General features: G+C 43.1%; 2 protein-coding genes and 1 long non-coding RNA gene across 4 annotated transcripts in view; 1 reads left to right on the top strand and 2 right to left on the bottom strand.

The window, feature by feature from the left end:
• Positions 1–1,909, bottom strand: part of LOC125102286 (glutathione S-transferase-like) — a 19,784-nt gene extending 17,875 nt beyond the window's left edge. For both annotated transcript variants that reach the window (XM_047733322.1, XM_047733325.1), the window contains exon 1: positions 1,738–1,909. The gene's annotated coding sequence lies outside the window, so the exon portion shown is untranslated. The remainder of the gene's footprint in view (positions 1–1,737) is intronic.
• The window catches only part of LOC125102290 (uncharacterized), a 13,015-nt gene extending 3,231 nt beyond the window's left edge, over positions 1–9,784 (top strand). Inside the window, exons 2-3 of the long non-coding RNA XR_007128095.1 lie at positions 676–677; positions 9,661–9,784. This is a non-coding gene — a long non-coding RNA (uncharacterized LOC125102290). The remainder of the gene's footprint in view (positions 1–675; positions 678–9,660) is intronic.
• Positions 6,108–19,791, bottom strand: LOC125102287 (glutathione S-transferase A2). The gene is made up of 7 exons (XM_047733329.1): positions 19,696–19,791; positions 12,876–12,980; positions 12,043–12,094; positions 10,923–11,055; positions 8,964–9,105; positions 7,329–7,460; positions 6,108–6,483 (listed from the first exon to the last, which is right to left on the bottom strand). Exons 2-7 carry the CDS (start codon positions 12,960–12,962, stop codon positions 6,358–6,360), a joined length of 672 nt encoding a protein of 223 aa, XP_047589285.1. The 5' UTR covers positions 12,963–12,980; positions 19,696–19,791; the 3' UTR covers positions 6,108–6,357.

Genomic DNA, 19,791 nt, shown 5'->3' with positions numbered 1-19,791 from the left:
TGACCTAAAGCTGGTTCCTGACTTAAAGGAACTAGGAAACAATAAATGGATGCTATTCTCAGCGCCCCCCCCAAATCCATATCTTTCAGAGACTTATGTCAAAGGATTTATGGATGAAATAGTATGATATTGGGATTTGCTTCCAGTTTTAACCCAGTTGTCAAGGTTCATGAGTGGGAGCCTAAGTATAACATGAGAGACATTTTGTTGCTAATTGCTACATCTGGGTGGTGGGTATATGGGTTGCATATGCTATCCGTCCATCTTCATAAATATATGAAATTTTCCATCATAAAAGCATTTTTAATTGCTCAGCAAAAGCTGATGTTATTCGTAATGGACTGAAGCTTTAAAGGCCCTGGGGTGGCTTCTGAATCACAAGGAGAGTTGGAACAGTGTTCATTCCAACTTCAGGGATGAATGTGTGGGTTGAATAAATGCTCAGTCTAGATTTAGTCTGTACCCCTGGTAGAATGGGGCTAAAAATAGAAATTAAACTCAGTTATAGAAATAAAAGAAAACATTTTGTACTCTTGAATTCGTGAACTAGCTCACATGGCTCTCCACCCCACAGTATCCACTCTGAGAAGTTCCCTCTGAAAAGCCTGAGGCCCAGGGCGCTTAGGAGCTGACCCACCTTCCCATCTGGTCTCCCCCACAGCAGATGCGGCGCAGATGTGGAAGAAAGCAGGTGCCTCCCCCAAGACAATGGGCTTCTGATCCTCATGCTGTCTTGGGGAGCTGCCTGAGAGGGGCGGAGTGCATGGAGCCTGGGGAAGCCCCTGTGAGGACCTGTGGCTAGATATCGTGGTTGCTGGTTTCTGGTCCCATCAGCTCTGGGCTACTTTCCACAGAGTGGAGGCAATTGAGTGGGCTTAGGTCATGTGCTGGGGAGGCTCTGACAAGCACAGCTTGGGGCCTGAGCTGGGGAGGACCTGAGCCACCCAGAACTTCACTTGCCATTCACAGAGCCTGCACCCCGACTCACAGCAAGTCTGCCAAGGGGACCCTGTCCAGACCCTCCCCACCATAAGCATTCACTCTTGGGGGTGGTTCCCAGGAGAGCCACCAGCCTGGGGCATGAGCTCTTGTCCCCTCTGCTTTCCCTGGACCCTCCTTGGGCATACAGAGCCTTGGTTTCCCTCAGGTGGGGGCATCCCCACCATTCTGCACCTGGGATTACTGGGGTCACCGCCACTCCCCAGCAGTTGACTAGACCAGCACAGGGCTCCCTTATTATCCTGCTCCTCCCCTCACCCTACTTTTGGGGGATGTGGAATGCCTCTGCCCCTAACTCACCTGCCTGCCTGTTCCCCAGTTGGGGACTGTGACATTCATGAGTACTTGACCTGGGGGCAGCTTATCTGGGCCTTAACAGAGAAAGGCACACATTAGAAAAAAGAAAGCAGGGATGGGCCAGGGCGATGGCTGGGAGAGCCCCCAGATATGTAACATACAATGGTAAGTCCCCAGTCCACTCATTCCAAATGTACATATTAATTTGAGGTGAGAAACTTAAAAGAGTATTTGGCAAATATAACTAAATCAATATGGTTCATAAACCATTCGAATTGTAATTCAGGCTTTCATTAAAGCTATAACTTTATTATAAACAGAAAAAAAATGGATCTGTTGTAAGTATCTGTGACTTATACCCAGAGTAAACACACTGTAGCATAATTGCACACCTCCCGGATTTTAAAAACTGACCTTGTTTGCATAAGAGAAAGTACTGACTTTCCTCCTACAAATGACCCCAAATACATTTCCAAGCAAAACAGCATCTTTCACCAACTTTTTCCAGCTGTCTTTCCTTTTGTAACTACTTCCAAATCTGCTTCTTATGGAAGTCGTGGGAAATCATAAGAAGGCTCAAAAATGGACTCTAAGAGCACTGATCACAATGTTCCCCCACCTGTTTGGAGAAAATAAAAGGGGATTAGAAGCAATTATTGTGCATTTATTTCATTCTAGCTACAACAACTCCATTAGGCAGGAAAGCCTGCTAAGTAGATAATCTCACAACTTTCAAGCGGGCATCTGAAATTAAAAAAAAAAAACAATCGAAGGTAATAATCCATTGTTTCAAGGGTGTAAGATTAAATGAATTAAAAAGACCAGTAACTACATATCTTTTTCCTTGACCCTCAGTCTAGCATTCTGGAATTTTATCTCCAATAATCTTGGCATTGTGCCCCCTTCTGCCTAGTCTATGGAAATCAGATTTTCAGTAACACTGATTCCTGAAAATCTAAGAGAAAGAAAAAGGATGTTCCCCTCTATAAAAGTCTAACCAGAACCTGGTGCACAGTACATTTTCATGTGTCCTTGGATATTGAATGCATATTTTCTGGTCTCTGGAAAATCTTTCTGTCCTGTTAATGACATCAAGTGAAGTTTGTTTTGCTCCCATAAAGATACTTTCCTGGCACACATTGGTCGGTTCTGGAAAAGTCTGTGTTTCAGTGTTGTGGCCAGAGGATTGCTTGTTTAGGAACTAAATTCTTACGAATGGTGGAAAAGGAGGCTTGTTATACTAATCAGATGATAGCCAGAGAAGCAAACAAGTCAATTTATTTAAACTATATTGGAAAACATTTCAGCAAAATCAATGATTTCTTCAAGGAATCCCAATGACTTATTATATATTCATCTCGTGTTTTCAAATTGTCCATCAACCTTAAAACATGGAACTTCGCAACTAGGTACGATTCAGCCCAGCAACACCCAGGACATGTTTTCCTCAGGTATGTGTATGCGCCTGGAGTGTACGTGTGAGTGTGCAAACACAAAGACAATCGTGTGCCAGAAGTTTCAAGAAAGCTCAGCATGATAGTACTCATTTACAAAACAATATCAGAAGCAATTATTCCCACTATTATGGGGGTCCTTTTGGTTTTGAAATGATTTAGTAGGTTTAAGCAGGAAGCTTCCTGTTGTATTTAAATGATTCTATTAAAATGTGTTGATTCACTCTTCCCTCCTAGAGGGTTACACCCAGCAAACAGTAGTCTCAATTAGAATTGTTAGCTGGCCGTGTCCTTTTCATGCCATTACATCATAACTCAGTGTTTTACAAGTTTTACAAATCAACATACTTATCCACGAAACTCCAGAAAGGTAGTTTAATTTAGTTTGGCAAATCCACACACTGTGACTGGTTTTCCGTTTTCTTGTCATCCCGTTTTTGGTGCAAAAGCAAATGAGATTTGCTTCTATAGTTCAAGTTATGTCTTCAAATGTCTATAATGTGAAGTTATTCCTCCCAAAATACTGTATCGTCTGGGCAACATCTTATGGGAAACAGCCAGGCATTGAATTCCCATTTCATCTAGGGTAAAATCCAAATTCCTTGACAGGACTGGAAGGAGTGTGTCATCTGCCATCTGCTGCCCCATCCCAGGCCACACTGCCATCCCCCACTTTCCAGCCCAGCCTCTTCTGACCTGGGGTACACAAGACACTGCACACTTTCCTACTTGAAGGCCTTGAAGATGCTGGTTCCTTAATCTGGAACCCTTAATTTTTTTTTTTTTTTTTTTTTTTTTTTTGAGAGAGAGAGAGAGAGTGAGAGGTCAGATGAGGAGGAGCAGAAGTGGAGAGAGTGACCCTGGGGCTCGATCCCATGACCGTGAGATCATGACCTGAATTGTAATCAAGAGTCAGATGCTTAACCAACTAAGCTATCAGGCGCCCCTTGGTCTGGAACCCTCTTGCCCATCTCCTTGCCTGCCTGGTTTCTTCTCACTTTATATGTTTCATCTTAAAGGTCATTTCCCTAGGGTGGACTTCCCTCACCATCCATGTAAAGTAGAACCCTTGTAGGTAAAGGTGTACAAGACTTTACCTATAAGTGTAAAGGTATGAGGAGCCAATGTGTAACTTGGCAATTATAGTGATAACGCTATTGTGTAGATGAAACTTGCTAAGAAAGTAGAACTTAAATGTTTTCACAAAATACAAACAAGTATGTGAGGTGACGAATATATTAATTAACTTGATGGGGAAGATCCTCTCCCAATGTTTATGAATATCAAACATCATATTATATACTTTAGATATCTTACAATTTTATTTGTAAATTCTACCTCCATAATCTGGAAAAATATAAAGCAGAGCTCGCCCCTTACCTGCCCCCCAGCTACTCTCTGTTGTAGTCCCTGTTTAGTTTTCTTCTTATCCCTATCAGAGACTATAACTGTGATAATTATTTGTTTGATTGTTTGTTTGTTTGTGGTCTATTGTCTCTCACTAAAATGTAAATTCTTGGAGGTCAAAGGCCTTTGTCCATCTTGCTCGGCGTCCCCATGTCTCTGCACCCTTGCAACATCTCATATTAGGATTCAAAAGATATTTCCTGAGTCAGTGAATAACTGGGAGAGGCCTTGGCCTGTGCCAGGAGATCTGGCCTCTAGGCTGAACCTACCATTGACCAGCCCTGTGGCCCTAGACAAACCCCAACCTCTCTGGACCCTTGCCATTATTCATCTAAAATAGGGAGATTAGATGTCTTGAGGGTAAGATGGCTGCCAAGTTTTGATACTTGATTCTTCCTTCCTCGTTTTCTCACAATGACACTGGAACAACCAGTATTTAGGGCAACCTCAGAAAAAGTATGGGTAGGTCTTGAGGTAGAATAACAGGGTCAAGAGGTTTAACAACAGAATTTCGATCAGCTTCCATGCTTCCCCATCTCCATGCATGGAGCCCAGCCTTAATAGCCACCTTCCTACTGAGTAAGAGATGTTTCTATCACCCCCTTGCACACCTTCCCCAGTCTTAGGTGGTGAGGCAACTATAACCTGAGGACATGGGAACAGAATGGAAAGAAACATTCATATCCACAAGTGCTGGTGGGAATGCCTAGTATTTTTTTAGTTCATCAGTGAAGGAACTGATGGAAAAGGCACTGATAGACTGGCAGACGGCAGTGGAGGGGACATTCCAAGATAAGACGGAAAGGAGTTTGGAGAGCGTGGGACAGTAGTCATGTCATTCTTGATGCTTGTCCAATTTGCCCTGTCAAATGTTGCATTCAATGCCTAATGTCAGACTCTGGAACATTTTTGTGGCATCCTTCACAAGCCCGAGCTCTGGAAGAGAGAGGGCTGTCACTGATAACTTGTTATTCATCTTGTGAAAATTCTGTCCTTTTGAAATGAAGCAGGATGGGGTGCAATGAGTATGACAGCATGTTGGCAAGAAAGGCATATAAGTCACTCAACTAAGCAAAGGGAGCCCCGGATTCTGTGAGCATGAGAGTTTAGTGGAGGGTGGAGCGGGGGCTCTGGCAGAAAGTTGCTGATGGAAATGGAGGGTGGGCTTTGGTTTACAGTGAAGATGGAATGGCAAAGAGAACTTTGAATCAATAGGACAAAGATGGTGGTTAGTTCATTGGTTATGAAACAAAAATTCAAGACTTTGGCTGTTCAGGCCCCTGAGTGGCTCAGTGGGTTAAGCCTCTGCCTTTGGCTCAGGTCATGATCTCAGGGTCCTGGGATTGAGCCCCGCATTGGGCTCTCTGCTCCTCGGGGAGCCTGCTTTCCCCTCTCTCTCTGCCTGCCTCTCTGCCTACTTGTGATCTCTGACAAATAAATAAGTAAAATCTTTTTAAAAAAAAAAGATGAATACTTGAAAGATGTGATTTTATTATATGTACATCAGGCTGGGAAAGCAGGCTATATGGCTGTACTTCAGTGACACCCTATTTTCCTTGGAACAAAATCCAAACTGCCCCCTCATGACAGACCATGAAGGACTCACAGATTCAAGCCAAGTTGTCCTGATTAGGTTCATGCTCAGTTTGCTCTCGTGCCCTAGTATGAAGTTACAGAGTACATTGTGTCCCCAAGAAAGGATAGGTTGAAGTCTGAACCTTGGGTACCTGTGAATGTGACTTTACCTGGAAATAGGGTCTTTGCAGTTATAGTCAAGTTAAGATGAGAAAGAAAGAAACCTTTTAGGTCACAGATCAGAAACATAGCAAAATACAAAAGAGACTATTTTTATGTAGTAAAATGTTCTATGAAAATTTCTACTTCACTCTTTTTGACAAGGTACATGATAGACAAAATGACCATTTTTTAATAGATCAAAGAAAGAATCCATGAAATTTTTCTCCCTTTATTTATTTTTATGGCCAAGAGATATCCTAGGAGGTGATCATGATTTGATATTTGATCAAAACAAAATTGTTTTGCAACTAAATCTGCATAATTTCTAATGAAATTACCACTAAGCTTTTGCAATCAGTAACCTAACCTCACAATAGCCAGGAATTACAATGGAGGTAATGCACTTCATGGCTAGAAAACTTCAGCAGGTGTGTCTTGTGTGGGCTGGGCATCCATTCCTGCTTCATTTCATCCTGAAAATCTTCTTGGCTTGTTCTAAACTCTTCTCATCAATGGGAGGTTTCCTCTGGCTGCCAGGCTGCAGAAACTTCTTCACCGTGGGGAGGTTGCTGATTCTGGTTTTCAGGGCCTGCAGTGCACAAGGGCACAGCTTCAGAATGGAACCAAAGCACAAGCCAGGGAACAGAGACCCTCCTGCGAGGACCAGCTGAGTCTCCTCCACCAGCACCAGTGTGAGGCTGGGAACCACACCCAGAGAGACAGGAAGGTTGGAAGAAGAAAAGACAGCTCAATGCCATTTGCCCCAAAGACATCTTTCTTTCAGATTCATTTCAGTTTCAGGGCTTCCCTGTCTCCTTCCTTACACATAAATCCTATGGATTCATCACTCTAGTGCAACAGCCGGAAGAGGAATGTGTCTGTCAGGGAACGACACACATAAAGTCTCCTGACAGACAATGAAATATATAGGAAAACTGCCCCGGAATGGAAGACAGAAAATGTAGAAAGGTAAACCACAAGACCAGTCAAAACCAGTCAGCCCACTGAGAGAGGCACAGGGAGAGAGGGAGACTCTGCCCAGAGAAGCATGATGTCTGCCATTAGGAGCAGGAGTAGAAGGAAGGAAGCAGAAGGAAGGAGAGCTCCTCTGGCAGACACATGAAGGAAAGAGGACACACATGGATAAGGGAAACCCCAGAGAAAACAAGGACAGAAACCATAATGGAATGGGGATGGGAAGATAGATGCTGAGCTCTGGGTCCTTCTCCTGGTGAAGACAATCTACTCTTGAGGAAGCATCCACCTCAAATGGCCTTGGCATGACAAGATTCTGTGCCTCAATCAGCCCCTAGCAGCTAACTCTGGAGGGCAGAGTGGAATTGAGAAGAGGCAATTATGGGGCTTGAGTCCGAATGTCAGATCCTGAGGTGGCAGGTGTGAGCCTTCCCTCCTGATAGCTGTGAGAGAGATCACCTTCAATAGAGGGAAGTTGGCTAGGAGGCTGGGGTCAATCTCTTCCACATAGTAGAGAAGTTCAACCAGGTGAATGTCAGCCTTGCTCAGCCTGTTGCCAACAAGGTAGTCTTGTCCATGGCTCTTTAATACCTGGAGGATTTGAAGAATCACACCATGAGCTCAGGCTCAGTCAGGTTGCCCCCTCTGCTCCTCCCTGCTCTCCAACCCTACCTCCTCACCTCTCCTGCCTCACTGAGGGGGTGGGGGCTTCAGACCCTCCATATTGCCCCTGACTCAGTGAGACACTAGGTCTGGGCTGTTCTTTCCTTCAGCTGAAGCCCTGGCTAGTGTCTCCGTAAAACATGTGTCCACTGTATGTCTCTTTCAACTATTCCAATGTATGCAACTTTTCTGAATAAAATGTTGGGGAAATTCATGAAATGTATTAAAGTCTTCCAATAATATGCAAATGATAACATGAAGGGAAAACCCCATGGCACCACCAACTTCAGGAAATTTTGACAAATACCCTTTCAGACTATGTACATGTAAGGAACTATGGATAAATATCAGGCAAAAAAAATAATAAAACTTCAAATGCTATATGGTAATAGACCATTTTCATATATCTTATCATAGGGCTCTGTGATTTCAAAGTAGAGCTATGCTCAAATGGGAAGACTGTTCAGGTCTTCGTCTTGTGCATGTGTCCCAAACTCAGCACCACAGGGGGCAGGAGGGAGTATTTCTTGATTACTATGAATTCTTTCCTCCTTGAATAGGGCCAGCACACAAGCAATGACTTAACATTGGTTCAGTGATTGACAGAATGATCTAATGCCTTATAAAGATGGCTGTGTCTGTGTTAACCTTTTCATTCTATGGATGGACCCCCGTATCTCCTGCAATCTTTTTTTTTTTTTTTTTTTTTTTTTTTTTTTTTTTTGGCCCATGGTTTTTATTTAGTCCAATTTCAGGTACTTTTGATCCTGAAATATTTTCCTCTTACCTCCCAGGAAAAACATCACACGCATACTATGTAGAGTGATGGAATCTTATTTCCTTAGTTTGCATGACTTTCCTCTCAAGTCTGAGAACCATGTCTTCAAGTATGTCAACTAATTTTTCCTTAACATCCCTCCATCTGTCTGTTCCTCTCCGCCCACTGCCCCCATCTCTGTCCAGATACATCTCATTCATCCATCTCTGAAACACTACCATATTCTCCTGAAGGGCTACTGGCCTCATGTCTCCCTACCATGTTGCCAGAGTCTCTCCTGACCCACTGCTGTCATTGTGCTGCTCTTGGATCAAAGCCCCTGCATGGTGCTCTGCAAGATCTATTCCAACATCCAGTGTGGCTCTCAGAGCCTTCGACAGCCCAAGCTCTGACTATGACCATGGAGGTCTGCTGAAGAGAGAATTCTAGATCAGGTCCTGGTTAGTGGAAGTCTTGCTGGAAAACTGAAATTTGGGTACAACTAGTACAATTCTTCCTCACCGTCGGTTTTTATAAAATGCCTTGAGAGTCAGGGTGCTGCATTACTGTTAGCTCACAGGAAGTGAAGGTCAATGCCTAAGGAATGCCAGTCAGGTCCTAGCTTTCCTTGTCCTCTAAGTCCAGTGTCCCAAAGTGCTCAACAGTCCACTTACTTTTTCAAACACGGGGAGATAACGATCTGTTGTTCTCTCTTTGATCAGGGCAATCTTGGCCTCCTTTTGATCAGGTGGGCATAGAGGCAAAACAATGATCATTTCACTCAAATCGGCTATACCTTCTGTGTACATATCTATCCTGAAAGACAAAGTGACCAAGTTGTCAAACGTCTTCTGTCTTGATTTTATAGTTGAAAAACACACAAGAGTAGGCATCAGGAGTTCAGTTCCCACTGGATGCATTTTCATACACCACACATTCAGCTCAGGTTTTTACTTTATTTGATCATCTCATTCTAGAACAAACCACTGACATAGATACATGGCTAAAATTTCCATTATATACATGACCAAAGAGGGGGACAGAGAGCTTTGGTGACTTGTCCAGAGCCCAGAGAAACTGGTGCAATCTCACAGGGACCCACTGGGACCATACCTGGGGCTTGCCATATCTGCTGTGATTTGTTCTGGGCACAAAGGTAATGTGACTCATGGCCTAAGACATGCCACCTAAATGATCTCTTGATAGAGTCCCTGGCACAGATGTCTCAGTCACGTCCCTTTCCTGTCTCATCCTAGTACCCCACCCAGGCCCATTTATGTGCCCAATATCAGCAGGTTTTCCAATTAATTCCCATAACCCTGTCCACATATAGTTGCCCAACTCTGGCCTTGTTTGCATTTCTCAACTCAGCCCCTAAAAAGGTGAAATTCTTTGGACATTCCAACCAGTACATATTCTAGGTTTTATTGTTCCCAACTGGGCTTCCTATTAAGAGTTTTTTTAAAATAAAATCTTTATTAACACTTAATTCACAAGCCATAATGTATACACTTCTCAAGTGTACAAGTTCATGATTTTTATAGTGAAGATACACAATTCTGTACCATCACCACTCGAATTACAGAATATTTTCATATTCCCAAAAGAAATGCTATATGCTTTGGTAGCCATTCCAATTTCTTCCCTCCTCCAGCCCCGGGCAACCACTAAACTACTTTGTTTCTGTGGATTTGAGTGCTGTGGATATTTCATACAAATAGAGTCATACCATAGGTGCCTTTGTGTCTGATGTATGTAACATGATGTTTGTAAGGTTCATCCATGTAATAAGTACCATGCATCAATACTTCATTCCTTTTCATGGCCAAATAATATTCCATTGATGGATAGGCCAATCTTCCAACCACTAGTCAGCTGATGCAAATTTGCAACGTTTCACTGTTTGAACAGTAAGAACAACACTGCTGCAAACATTCGTGCACAAGTTCCAGGGTAGATGGATTTTCAACTATCTTGTTTGTATACCTACCAATGCAGTTGCTGGCATATGGTCAATCTATGTTTAACTTTTTGAGTAACTGGTAACAGAGCATTCTGGGATTTAAATTTCAGTCATGTGGTCCCATCACAACAGAGAAGAGAACCCACAGATATGGTTGTATTGGCTAAAATCTGGCTGCTCAAGATAACCCCAGCAGCTTAAGGACTAGGCTCCATTCACGCTTATCAAGTAGCTGGTAAGTGAAGTTCTTGCTCAGCATTCTTGTAATTTATGAACCTTTAGGATCTTTCTGTTCCCTGCCTTATCTGCTAGATACTCAGACACCTTGTCCTTTGTCTCTACTTGTTGGCTGGTATCCAGCTCCAAAAGGCCTGAGTACCTGGTGATGAGCCCACCATCTTTCTGGCCTCATAGTTCATCAAATTAGGGAAACTCTGTGCCCATATGTTCTCTATCCGTGGACTGCTTCTTTTTCTGTAACCCTGCTTGGTGAATCCACTGCAAGTAGAATCCCTTATCCTCACAGATCTTGCTGGTGTCAGACCTCAATCTATACCACCAAGTCCTGTGCTCCTCCTGGCCATAATCTCCCCAACATGGTCCTGCTTACCCAAGAAAGAACCCAAATTTTCACATTAATTGTTCATGAAAGAACAGAAAAAATACGTACAGGGCTCTCTCCTTTATGTCTTTCCCATAGAGGTTGTATTTGGTGGCAATGTAGTTGAGAATGGCCCTGGTCTGCACCATCTTCATTCCATCTATTTCCACCATTGGCACTTGCTGGAACATCAGATGTCCATCTTTTGAAAGAAGAAAAGAAGAAGCAGAGTGAAATGTTTTATTGGATCATACTCTTTTTAGCATGAAAAGAAAAAAAAAAAAACATTCATTGCCATGACCTAAGACACAAAAGGAAACAAAAAATTATTGCCTGGTCACATTTCAACAAAACATCATTTTGTTCTCAGCTTCCTCTAGTCCTCTTTGTTCTCAGTCTGCCTCTTCCTTTTCACCTATTATTTCATTTATCTTTTTCTTTCCCATGCAGATACATGGAGGTTCCTGGAGTTTTTGCAGCTGATTTACTTTCGTGGATATGCTAGGAAATTTTGATAGAAGCTACAACAGGGACGCCACCACCTATCTTTCAAATGAGAACTCTCTTAGAGCTCATTCCTTTAAGGCCAATTCTAAAAGAGATTTATATGTAGAGTGTTTTAGGTGTTCTTCCAACTCTCCCACTGGTTGGTGTGTGCCTGGCTTTCCTGAGTCCGCTGATGCTTATAGTGTTGAACCTTGTTCTTCATCTCCCTTTTCCTATTGTCACCTGGCCTTTCAACAATGCAATGCTCTCTCATTCTCTGAGACTATAATATTGCTGGTAGGACCTTGTCAACCCCACCAGAGAAAAGAACTCAAAGCAACTGCTAGCCTAGTTCTACTTTTTCACTCTACTGCATGTGTTCCAGGGTCCTTGGATGGGCAGATTGTGTGGAATACTGAGCTGACCCAACTCACTTGGGGGGCAGAAAAGCTGGAGAGAGCAGAGAGAGGCCATTCGCAGGGCAAGGGGCATGATTCCTTTAGCAAATGCTCAGAGTTCAAGCCCTTCCTAGCCCTGAGTGAGATGAAAGACTGGCCCAAGGAGCCCCACCTCTTACATGGGGGCCACTTTTCTTCCCTTCCACCACCCACAACTCCCAACACACTCACACGTAGGTGTTAAAACCTCAGCTTATGACTTCTACCTGATACCCTCATCCCAAGAATTAGATACTTGGTCTTACCACTCCTTAACTTATCCCAGTCTTCTGGAGTTTCAATAAATTTCTCTTCAAACTGGAAAGCAGAAACAGTGAATTAGCACATCTATAATAGCAATAATTCTTCCTTAAAATCATCTAAGATCAAGGCTCATGTTTCTAGTTGTTGCACACAAGTCATAAATGGTATTTTGTAGTTCACTTAAATCCAAATCCAAATAAGACCTACACACTGTGTTTAGTTTCCTTAGGTTATTTTAATTGTTTATATCCTTTAATGAGAAGAAATTTTAATAATATATTAGGTCAAATCTGTTCATCTCTCTATTTTTTTTTAAAGATTACATTTATTTATTTGAGAGAGAGAGAAAGCATGAGCAAGGGGAGGGGTGGAGGGATAGGGAGAAGCAGACTCCCTGCTGAGCAGGGAGCCCCATGCAGGGCTCCATTCCAGGACCTGAGATCATGACCTGAACCAAAGGCAGACCCTTAACTGACTGAGCCACCCAGGTGCCCCAAATCTGTTCATCTCTTAATGGTTGACAATCTTTTTCTTTTCTTTTTTTTTTAGAGAGAGAGAGCAGGAGCATGGCGACAGGGAGCGGCTGAAGCAGAGGAAGAGAGAATCCTAAGCAGACTCCATGCCTAGTGCAGAGCCCAATGTGGGACTCAGTCTCACAACCCTGAGATCGTGACCTGAGCTGATATCAAGAGTCGGAGACTTAGCTGACAAATTTTTTTAATGCAAAACTCTTCACGGGTCATCTAGTAAGAAAATTCTCTTAACTTATGCAAGAAAAGTACTTTGAAAAAGTCAATTTTAGATCCAACTTAAAATGACAAGACTCAGATCTAACCTCTACTCCTGCTGAGGCCAAGAGCCACCGGATGGACTCCATTCGGCCTCGTCCATTGAAGTAGTGAAGCTTGGGCTTCCCTGCCATGGTGGTCTCCAAAGTTCTCTAAACATGAATGAAAGAACAAACAAATGAATGGATTAATAAATGAAAAATACCACAGAAGCAAAAATGTACTTTCTGGTATATGGCCAAATAGCACCAACAATGTGGAGCGAGTATCTGCCTTCCTCATGGCAGAGTTGGAAGAGTCCTTAGAACGTTTTTCATGGCCCAACTTCTCATCCATCAGTAGCCAATCCTGGATAATTGTTCCAAACCATGCTCATACCTCCACTGGGTAAAGTTTGATTGTCTTAGCGGGCTAATAGGGAGAGAGTTCAATAAGGATATAAGCATGGACATTGGAAAAGGGGGAAATGATTAGAGAATTGATATTTATTGAAAATCTCCTAATGATCATGACCCAAGGCTAGTCCCTTGTATCCCTTTGGATACATTATATCTTTAATCTTCATAACAGCCCCATGGAACTGGTTGTTATCATACCCATATCAGTTAATGAGAACAAGGCTCAAAGGTGAAAAGAGTCTATAGTCATTCTCTAGTTAGTGATGGACATGAAAATCCACACCTAGGACTGAAAAGAGTGGATAGAGCTGGACACCTGGGAGACTGTGAGGGGCACTGAAACCAGAGGACTTCCCTGACAAGAAGGGGAAGGAAAGGCAGAGTCAGTCCTCCACTCCTTGGCTCTTATGCTGCTTTTGTTTAAAGGGCTGAGGCTCAACTCTAGCCCAAAAGACCTTAGTTCTTTTCATAGACACAGGCGGCTAATTCCCTTCCTTTGTTTGGAATTCTACATTCTAACTTTACTTGGTGGCACTTTATAATCTGGAAAAGGGGATGTTACTGCATTAATCTTACAGTAAATGGAACAGAACTCACATTTCTTAGTGCCTGTCATACAAGGGGTATTCTTAGCTATTTGTCTTTATTTCATCCTACAAAAATTGCCTGAGATGGTTCTGCTATTACTGTCTTTTTAAAGTTGATGATACTGAGGTTTCTAGAGTAACTTGCCCCAAGTAGGTGGTAGCATTGGGATTCAAACCCACTTCCATTCAAAACCAAAGACTTTATTTTCTATATTGGTGTTTTAAAAAATACATCCTTTAGTGGATTGTGAAGTCCACTAATTTCTACAGTGAAGTAGAAAATAGAAAATATCTGAGTGTATTTTATGTGGAAACAGAAACATTTTAGCTTCAAATTTGTGTTTATTGTGGGTATGAGCACATACATGAGTGCACACTCTTTTGATCTGTATAATGGTAAGGGATACTTTGGTTCTGCCTGATCAGTGAAGTTTGAAAGTCCTTGGTCCATCCCAGCCTGCATGAGAAGTGAACATAGCAGGGAACCAGACAATGAAACCCAATGGCTCAAACAATGGATGTTCTATCATGGATGTGAATGGAAACACACAGGACTCATTAAAATCAGGAGTCCTAAAGCCAGGTCTTAAAAAGGAACAGGTACCTATTCTGTGCAAATCCTAGGCTCTGTTTACAAAACTTTAAGATTCTCTTGTAAAATTTTGTTGCGGAGTTTGGGACAAAAAGATACTTCTCTTTACCCAATGTGAGGTGGGAAACAAAGGCAGAAGGAAATGTAGATAATATTAAATGTCCTTATAACCTGCAGCCCACTGACAAATACCTGAGATGGTCAGAATGGAACATTCTTCCAGGAAACTCCCAGCTGGCTTAAGGATGATGGCTTTATTACAGGGAATATCCACCTTAGCTTCACAATAGCAAGTGTCTTCTTTAGCATAGGAGGATCCTTTTGGAACTTCCCTTATCTTTACTTACCGCAACCCCGAAGTATATAAGCAGTTGTTCCACTCAATCCTGGGCAGCATACTTATCTATGGGTCCTGCCCCTGTTCTTTAATAAAACCACCTTTTTTTTTTTTAAGATTTTATTTATTTATTTGACAGAGAGAAAGATCACAAGTAGGCAGAGAGGCAGGCAGAGAGAGAGGGGGAAGCAGGCTCCCCGCCGAGCAGAGAGCCTGATTCGGGGCTCTATCCCAGGACCCTGAGATCATAACCTGAGCAGAAGGCAGAGGCTTAACCTACTGAGCCACCTAGGTGCCCCAATAAAACCACCTTTTTTGCACTGAAAAGTTCTGAAGAATTCCTTCTTGGCCATCAGCTCCAGGCCCCCACAATACTACTCCAAAAAACTACCTCAAATGGATACATCTCAGAAAAAGTGTGTGTGACTTGAATTTTAGATATCAGAGAGCTTTCAATGTCCACATTTTTCATGTAGCACTCAATAATTCCAACCTTTAGGAAGCAAAGAACCATGGGAGTGCCTGGGTGGCTCAGTCGATTAAGCATCTGCCTACGGCTCAGGTCATGATCCCAGGGTCCTCCAACATGGGAAATCTGCTTCTCCCTCCCTCTCTGCCCTCTGCCCCTGACTGTCTCAAATAAATAAACAAAATCTCTTTAAAAAAAAAAAAAAGTAAGTAAAGAACTGTTTGGAAACATACTTATCAAGTCATCTGTCTTATAATTGGAGATTTGTTTATTGTACTTTCTTATCATGAAGAATGGGGGTGCTATGACTCAGCAGGATGCAAAGGAGAATGAGGCTTGTACTGAGTGTGTTTTGAACCACTGGTCACAGAGTTGTGTTAAAAGGCCTCACACCACCTTACCCACTGACTGAGGGTCAGGATACAAAAGGAAACAATGTTTACCTTATATAATATTTTATCAGAAGGCTCCCCAGATAAGCAACTTTGTTCCCCTCTTGAATGGGAGGTCTCCAGAGCCCTGATCAAGACTGGGGCAAAGGTTGTCACAGAACTTTGCCTGATCAGCAGAAAAGGAGATCTGGAGAGACTCGATGATTGGCCATAGAGACACACACGGATGTTCCTGATGGGCCCTTGGTATCTGGCGAGTGTGACCACCCCCCGCCCAGGAAGCCCCGGGAAACAGCTTCAAATATCGTATTTTAAAGATGAGCAAATTGAAGTACAAAGAGACAAAGCAGCTTTCTTCAACTCATAGGTTGTACAAGCATTGGCTTAGTCAGAACTCATCTGACTTCAGGTCCTGGGCTTCTAAAACCATGGAACACTTTGATAGCTTCCGCGCTTCTCCTGGAGATCCTTGTTGATTTGTTCCCATTCGGAGCCCATTATCCAACTACCGGGTGAAGGAGGCAGAGGGGGAAACATGGAATTCGCAAGCTCCTTTTTTGTTAGCTGATTTACAGGGGCTTGAAAAGAAGAATATTGATAAAACACACTTTGCTTTACTTTGACACCCTGAAGAACCAGGAGTACAAGGAGCACTACATAAGTATATTTTACCTTAATAAAAAAGTAGGCTTAGGGGCCCCTGCGTGGCTCAGTGGGTTAAAGCCTCTGCCTTCGGATCTGGGATCAAGCCCTCCGTCGGGCTTCCCTCTCTCTCTCTCTCTCTCTGCCTACTTGTGATCTCTGTCAAATTAATAAATAAAATCTTTTTTTTTAAAGTAGGCTTATATTCCTCGAATGGAGAATATCCTACAATAATTCCAGTAGTACATGAAAAGAGTATGTCTCTGGATGTGGTCCTAATCACAGTGTGTGGATCAGAGAAAGAGAAGGGACCTTGGAGACAAATGCCAGCTCCTCTTTTCTGGTACATAAACTCAGCCAGGCTGTTAAATCCCCACCCATCATTTTCTCTTTTAGAGATGGTTACACTGACTCTTGAAGGCTGTTGAGAAAGTTAAGTGAGATCATGTACCTAAAACTCATGATAGGGATCAGAAAATGCAAGTTCCCTCCCGCCCCCGTTCCTGGACAGAGGTGGGTCTCTGGGCTCATTGGATAGCACACATCTTTCTTAGTCTATCTGTCCATCTGTCTCATCTCTCTGCCTATTTACCCACCACTATGTGTGCATCTACCTAGCTCTTGACCCACAGAGCTCCAGTAGGAATCAGATGTTACATATTTCTAGACGTTGTTTCGGAGTCATATAATCATTTATCTGGCTTGTGTGGAAAGACTGAAGGTATGGACTGTGTGTCCTACTGTATTGTAGGACCTCTAGCGAAGATTCAGGGAGGTCTGGCGCATCATTAAACACAGCCTTTCGTAGCCTCAAGATGTCAGCAGATTTCTGGTTCGGCCCACCTGCCGCATGTACCCAGCAGTGTCTCTCACCTCTGGCCCATCCCCCTGCCACGGGCTGCCTGATCCAGGCACTCTGAAGTTTTTCCAGTCTCCGGGCTCCCCTGTGCGGGTCCCAGCCCCATGAGTGTAATTGCTGGTCACTGCACAAGAGCAGGGTCTCACTGTCGACACTTGCCGAAAACGATCTCTTCTCTCTGACATCCTGTTCCTTACCTGGTAACTGACATTTAACTGAACCTTCTCCGACATTTTGGTTCTGGCTGATGTGTCCTATACTCCCCGCTCTCAAAAAGTCTCCTTCCAACTGCTCGACTAGCATCATCATCGGGCACACTCCCGCACTAAGAAACCATGGCTGCGCAGCAACAAGGTAGGAGCCAGATCTGATTCCTGCCGGGAAAGTTTTGTAGACAACAGGCAGCTCACAGAGTGCCCATTGGTGACTCCAGTGTCATCGGTTCCTACCCCCAAATCATGGCCAAGCAAGTCACAGCAAGGCCAAGGCTACCAGGCTGTAAGCTGAGCATGCTGTGCCTTCTGTCCAGGCAGGATCCTGCCTCACCCAGGGCAGCATAATATCCTCAAACCCGTGCCTCTTCCACCCCCACTCCTCTGCCTCCCTTCATATTGGGATCACGCCACCTCCTTGTCAACCTTGCTCTTGTTAGCACCTCACAGATTGTTTTTCCTCCTTGGCATCTCAGCATCTTCTGCCGGGGATTTCTGGATTGTCACAGTGATGTCACTGAACCTCTCGTCCCTGCCTGTACAAAACCCATCTTCCCCCAAGGATATTAACACTTCCAGCAGGACTTCGTGGACCCTTCCGGTCTGACTCTAGTGACTCGTGCATTCTAGCTAGGTGAATTTCTGTGCCTTTTAAAAATGAAAGATACACTCTGCTGACCACCTAGTCTTCCCATCAGGACTTAGTACATTTGGGAGTTTGAGAAGTCCTATAAGCCAGTGATTCTTCAATGGGGGTGATTTGGCTCGCCTGCACCCTGAAGGCCATCTGGCAATGTCTGGAAGCATGGCTGGTTGTCAAAACCAGAAGGGAGGGTGTTACAGCATCAATTGGGTAGAGATCAGAGATGTTTCTGATGTGGCATGAGGCCATGCTTGATGTGCCTCTGAATGCTTTTTATCTATGACTAGTCATTCTGCATTTTATCTGCCTGGTTTTCATCTACCATGTTATCCTAGCAGACACAGTGGTTGGATATTTAGTTGGAGATATCTTACGGCTGACTGTGGTTAGCTGCTGTATCTATGCAGTCTTTCCAGGATAGAGTTCATGGCCATTTGGGAAAATACAGGCATGCTCCTGTTATCCATTGGGACTTACTCTTCTCCTCAGGCTGTCCGTCACTCCACTAGGTTGGAACCTCACCCCTGCACTGTGCTCTTTCTACAAGTACTGAGTGAAATGCAAAGACACTATGAGAATCTAAACTGTGTCAACAGTATTCATGAAGTGACCATTTCTTATAAAACTTGTAAATGAACTATCACTGTAGATATTTTAAAGGTGAAAAGTTTCCAAATTTGAGGAAATATGTATGTTAAGACTATTGTCAAGTACATTCTTTAAAACAAACTAAATGTACATGTCTATAATACACTTTTTTTTAACTGAACAACAATAAAAGGACAATTAGCGGGACAGCTCCCCACAGCAGCAAACAAGCCAGCCTAAAGTGTCAATAGTACCAAGGTTGGGAAACCTTGCTCCAGCCCTGCTCTAGGTTGCCATGAGTTGGTTGAACCCTAAAGAGACAATGGGTCAGAGCCGAGACTTGGAATCTAGTTCTGCTGACATTCAGACCAATTTTTTTTCTATTATGACAAATCATAATTTTCATAGGCTAGATAACATTGCACTATCATAATTCACAACTGTTGTGTGTTGACTACAGTAGTTCTCCTTATCTTCGTGGCTATGTCCCAAGACCCCCAGGGGTTGCCTGAAACCAGGAAAGTACCAAACCCTACATAAACTACGTTTTTGCCTATACATACCTCTGATGAGGTTTAATTCCTAAATTAGGCACGGTAGGAGGTTAATAACAATGACTAGTAATAAAATAGAACAAGTATAATGATATGCTGTAATAAAACTGATGGGCATTTGTAATTTATGAATGTTTTTCTTTCTGGAATTTTCCACTTAATATTTTCAGGCTGTGGTTAGTTACCATGGGTAACTGATAAGCACAGTAACCACACATAAGCGGGGGGCCGCTATTCTTACAGAGAAAGTAAGGCTGCCACAAACACCTCTAGTCTCTCTTGCACTGGTCATATTCTCGGATTGCCGAAATGTTTCGTTCTTTTTTCCCCTTATGTCATGAATATCTTTCTATCAAAATTCTCATGCCCTAGTTGTCAAATCTCTCAATTCATTTTTACATTTTTGTAAAGCTGTATCCAACAACCATTGAATAAACAACTCTTGAACTATCCCCTAAACGCACCAAGAAGGCACAATGTTGAGTATAAAACAGACTTTTCCTTGTGCTAAAGACACATTTTAAAGTAGTTTTCTGGTAATCTAGAGATGAGGGTGTGAGGCAGTATCTGAAGATGTAGGAAAGCAGTACTTACCTTACTGAAGTGTCTCTCCCAGGAGGCGCAGCAGCTCCATGCCAACCCCTCTTGTGTTTAAAAGCTCTTTGACAGTAGGTAACGCCTCCTCTCAGA

This window comes from Lutra lutra, chromosome 6 (genome assembly GCF_902655055.1).
Source record: "Lutra lutra chromosome 6, mLutLut1.2, whole genome shotgun sequence".
Classification (NCBI taxonomy): Eukaryota; Metazoa; Chordata; class Mammalia; order Carnivora; family Mustelidae; genus Lutra; species Lutra lutra.
This window is presented reverse-complemented; position numbering and strand designations above follow the sequence as displayed.

Coding starts and splice junctions, on each gene's coding strand:
- LOC125102287 (XM_047733329.1), bottom strand. CDS start 12,962: ATGGCAGGGAAGCCCAAGCTTCACTACTTCAATGGACGAGGCCGAATG. Junction 9,106..10,922: donor GACATAAAGGAGAGAGCCCT/GTACGTATTTTT, acceptor TTTGTCTTTCAG/GATAGATATGTACACAGAAG. Junction 7,461..8,963: donor ATCTCCCCGTGTTTGAAAAA/GTAAGTGGACTG, acceptor CAAATCCTCCAG/GTATTAAAGAGCCATGGACA.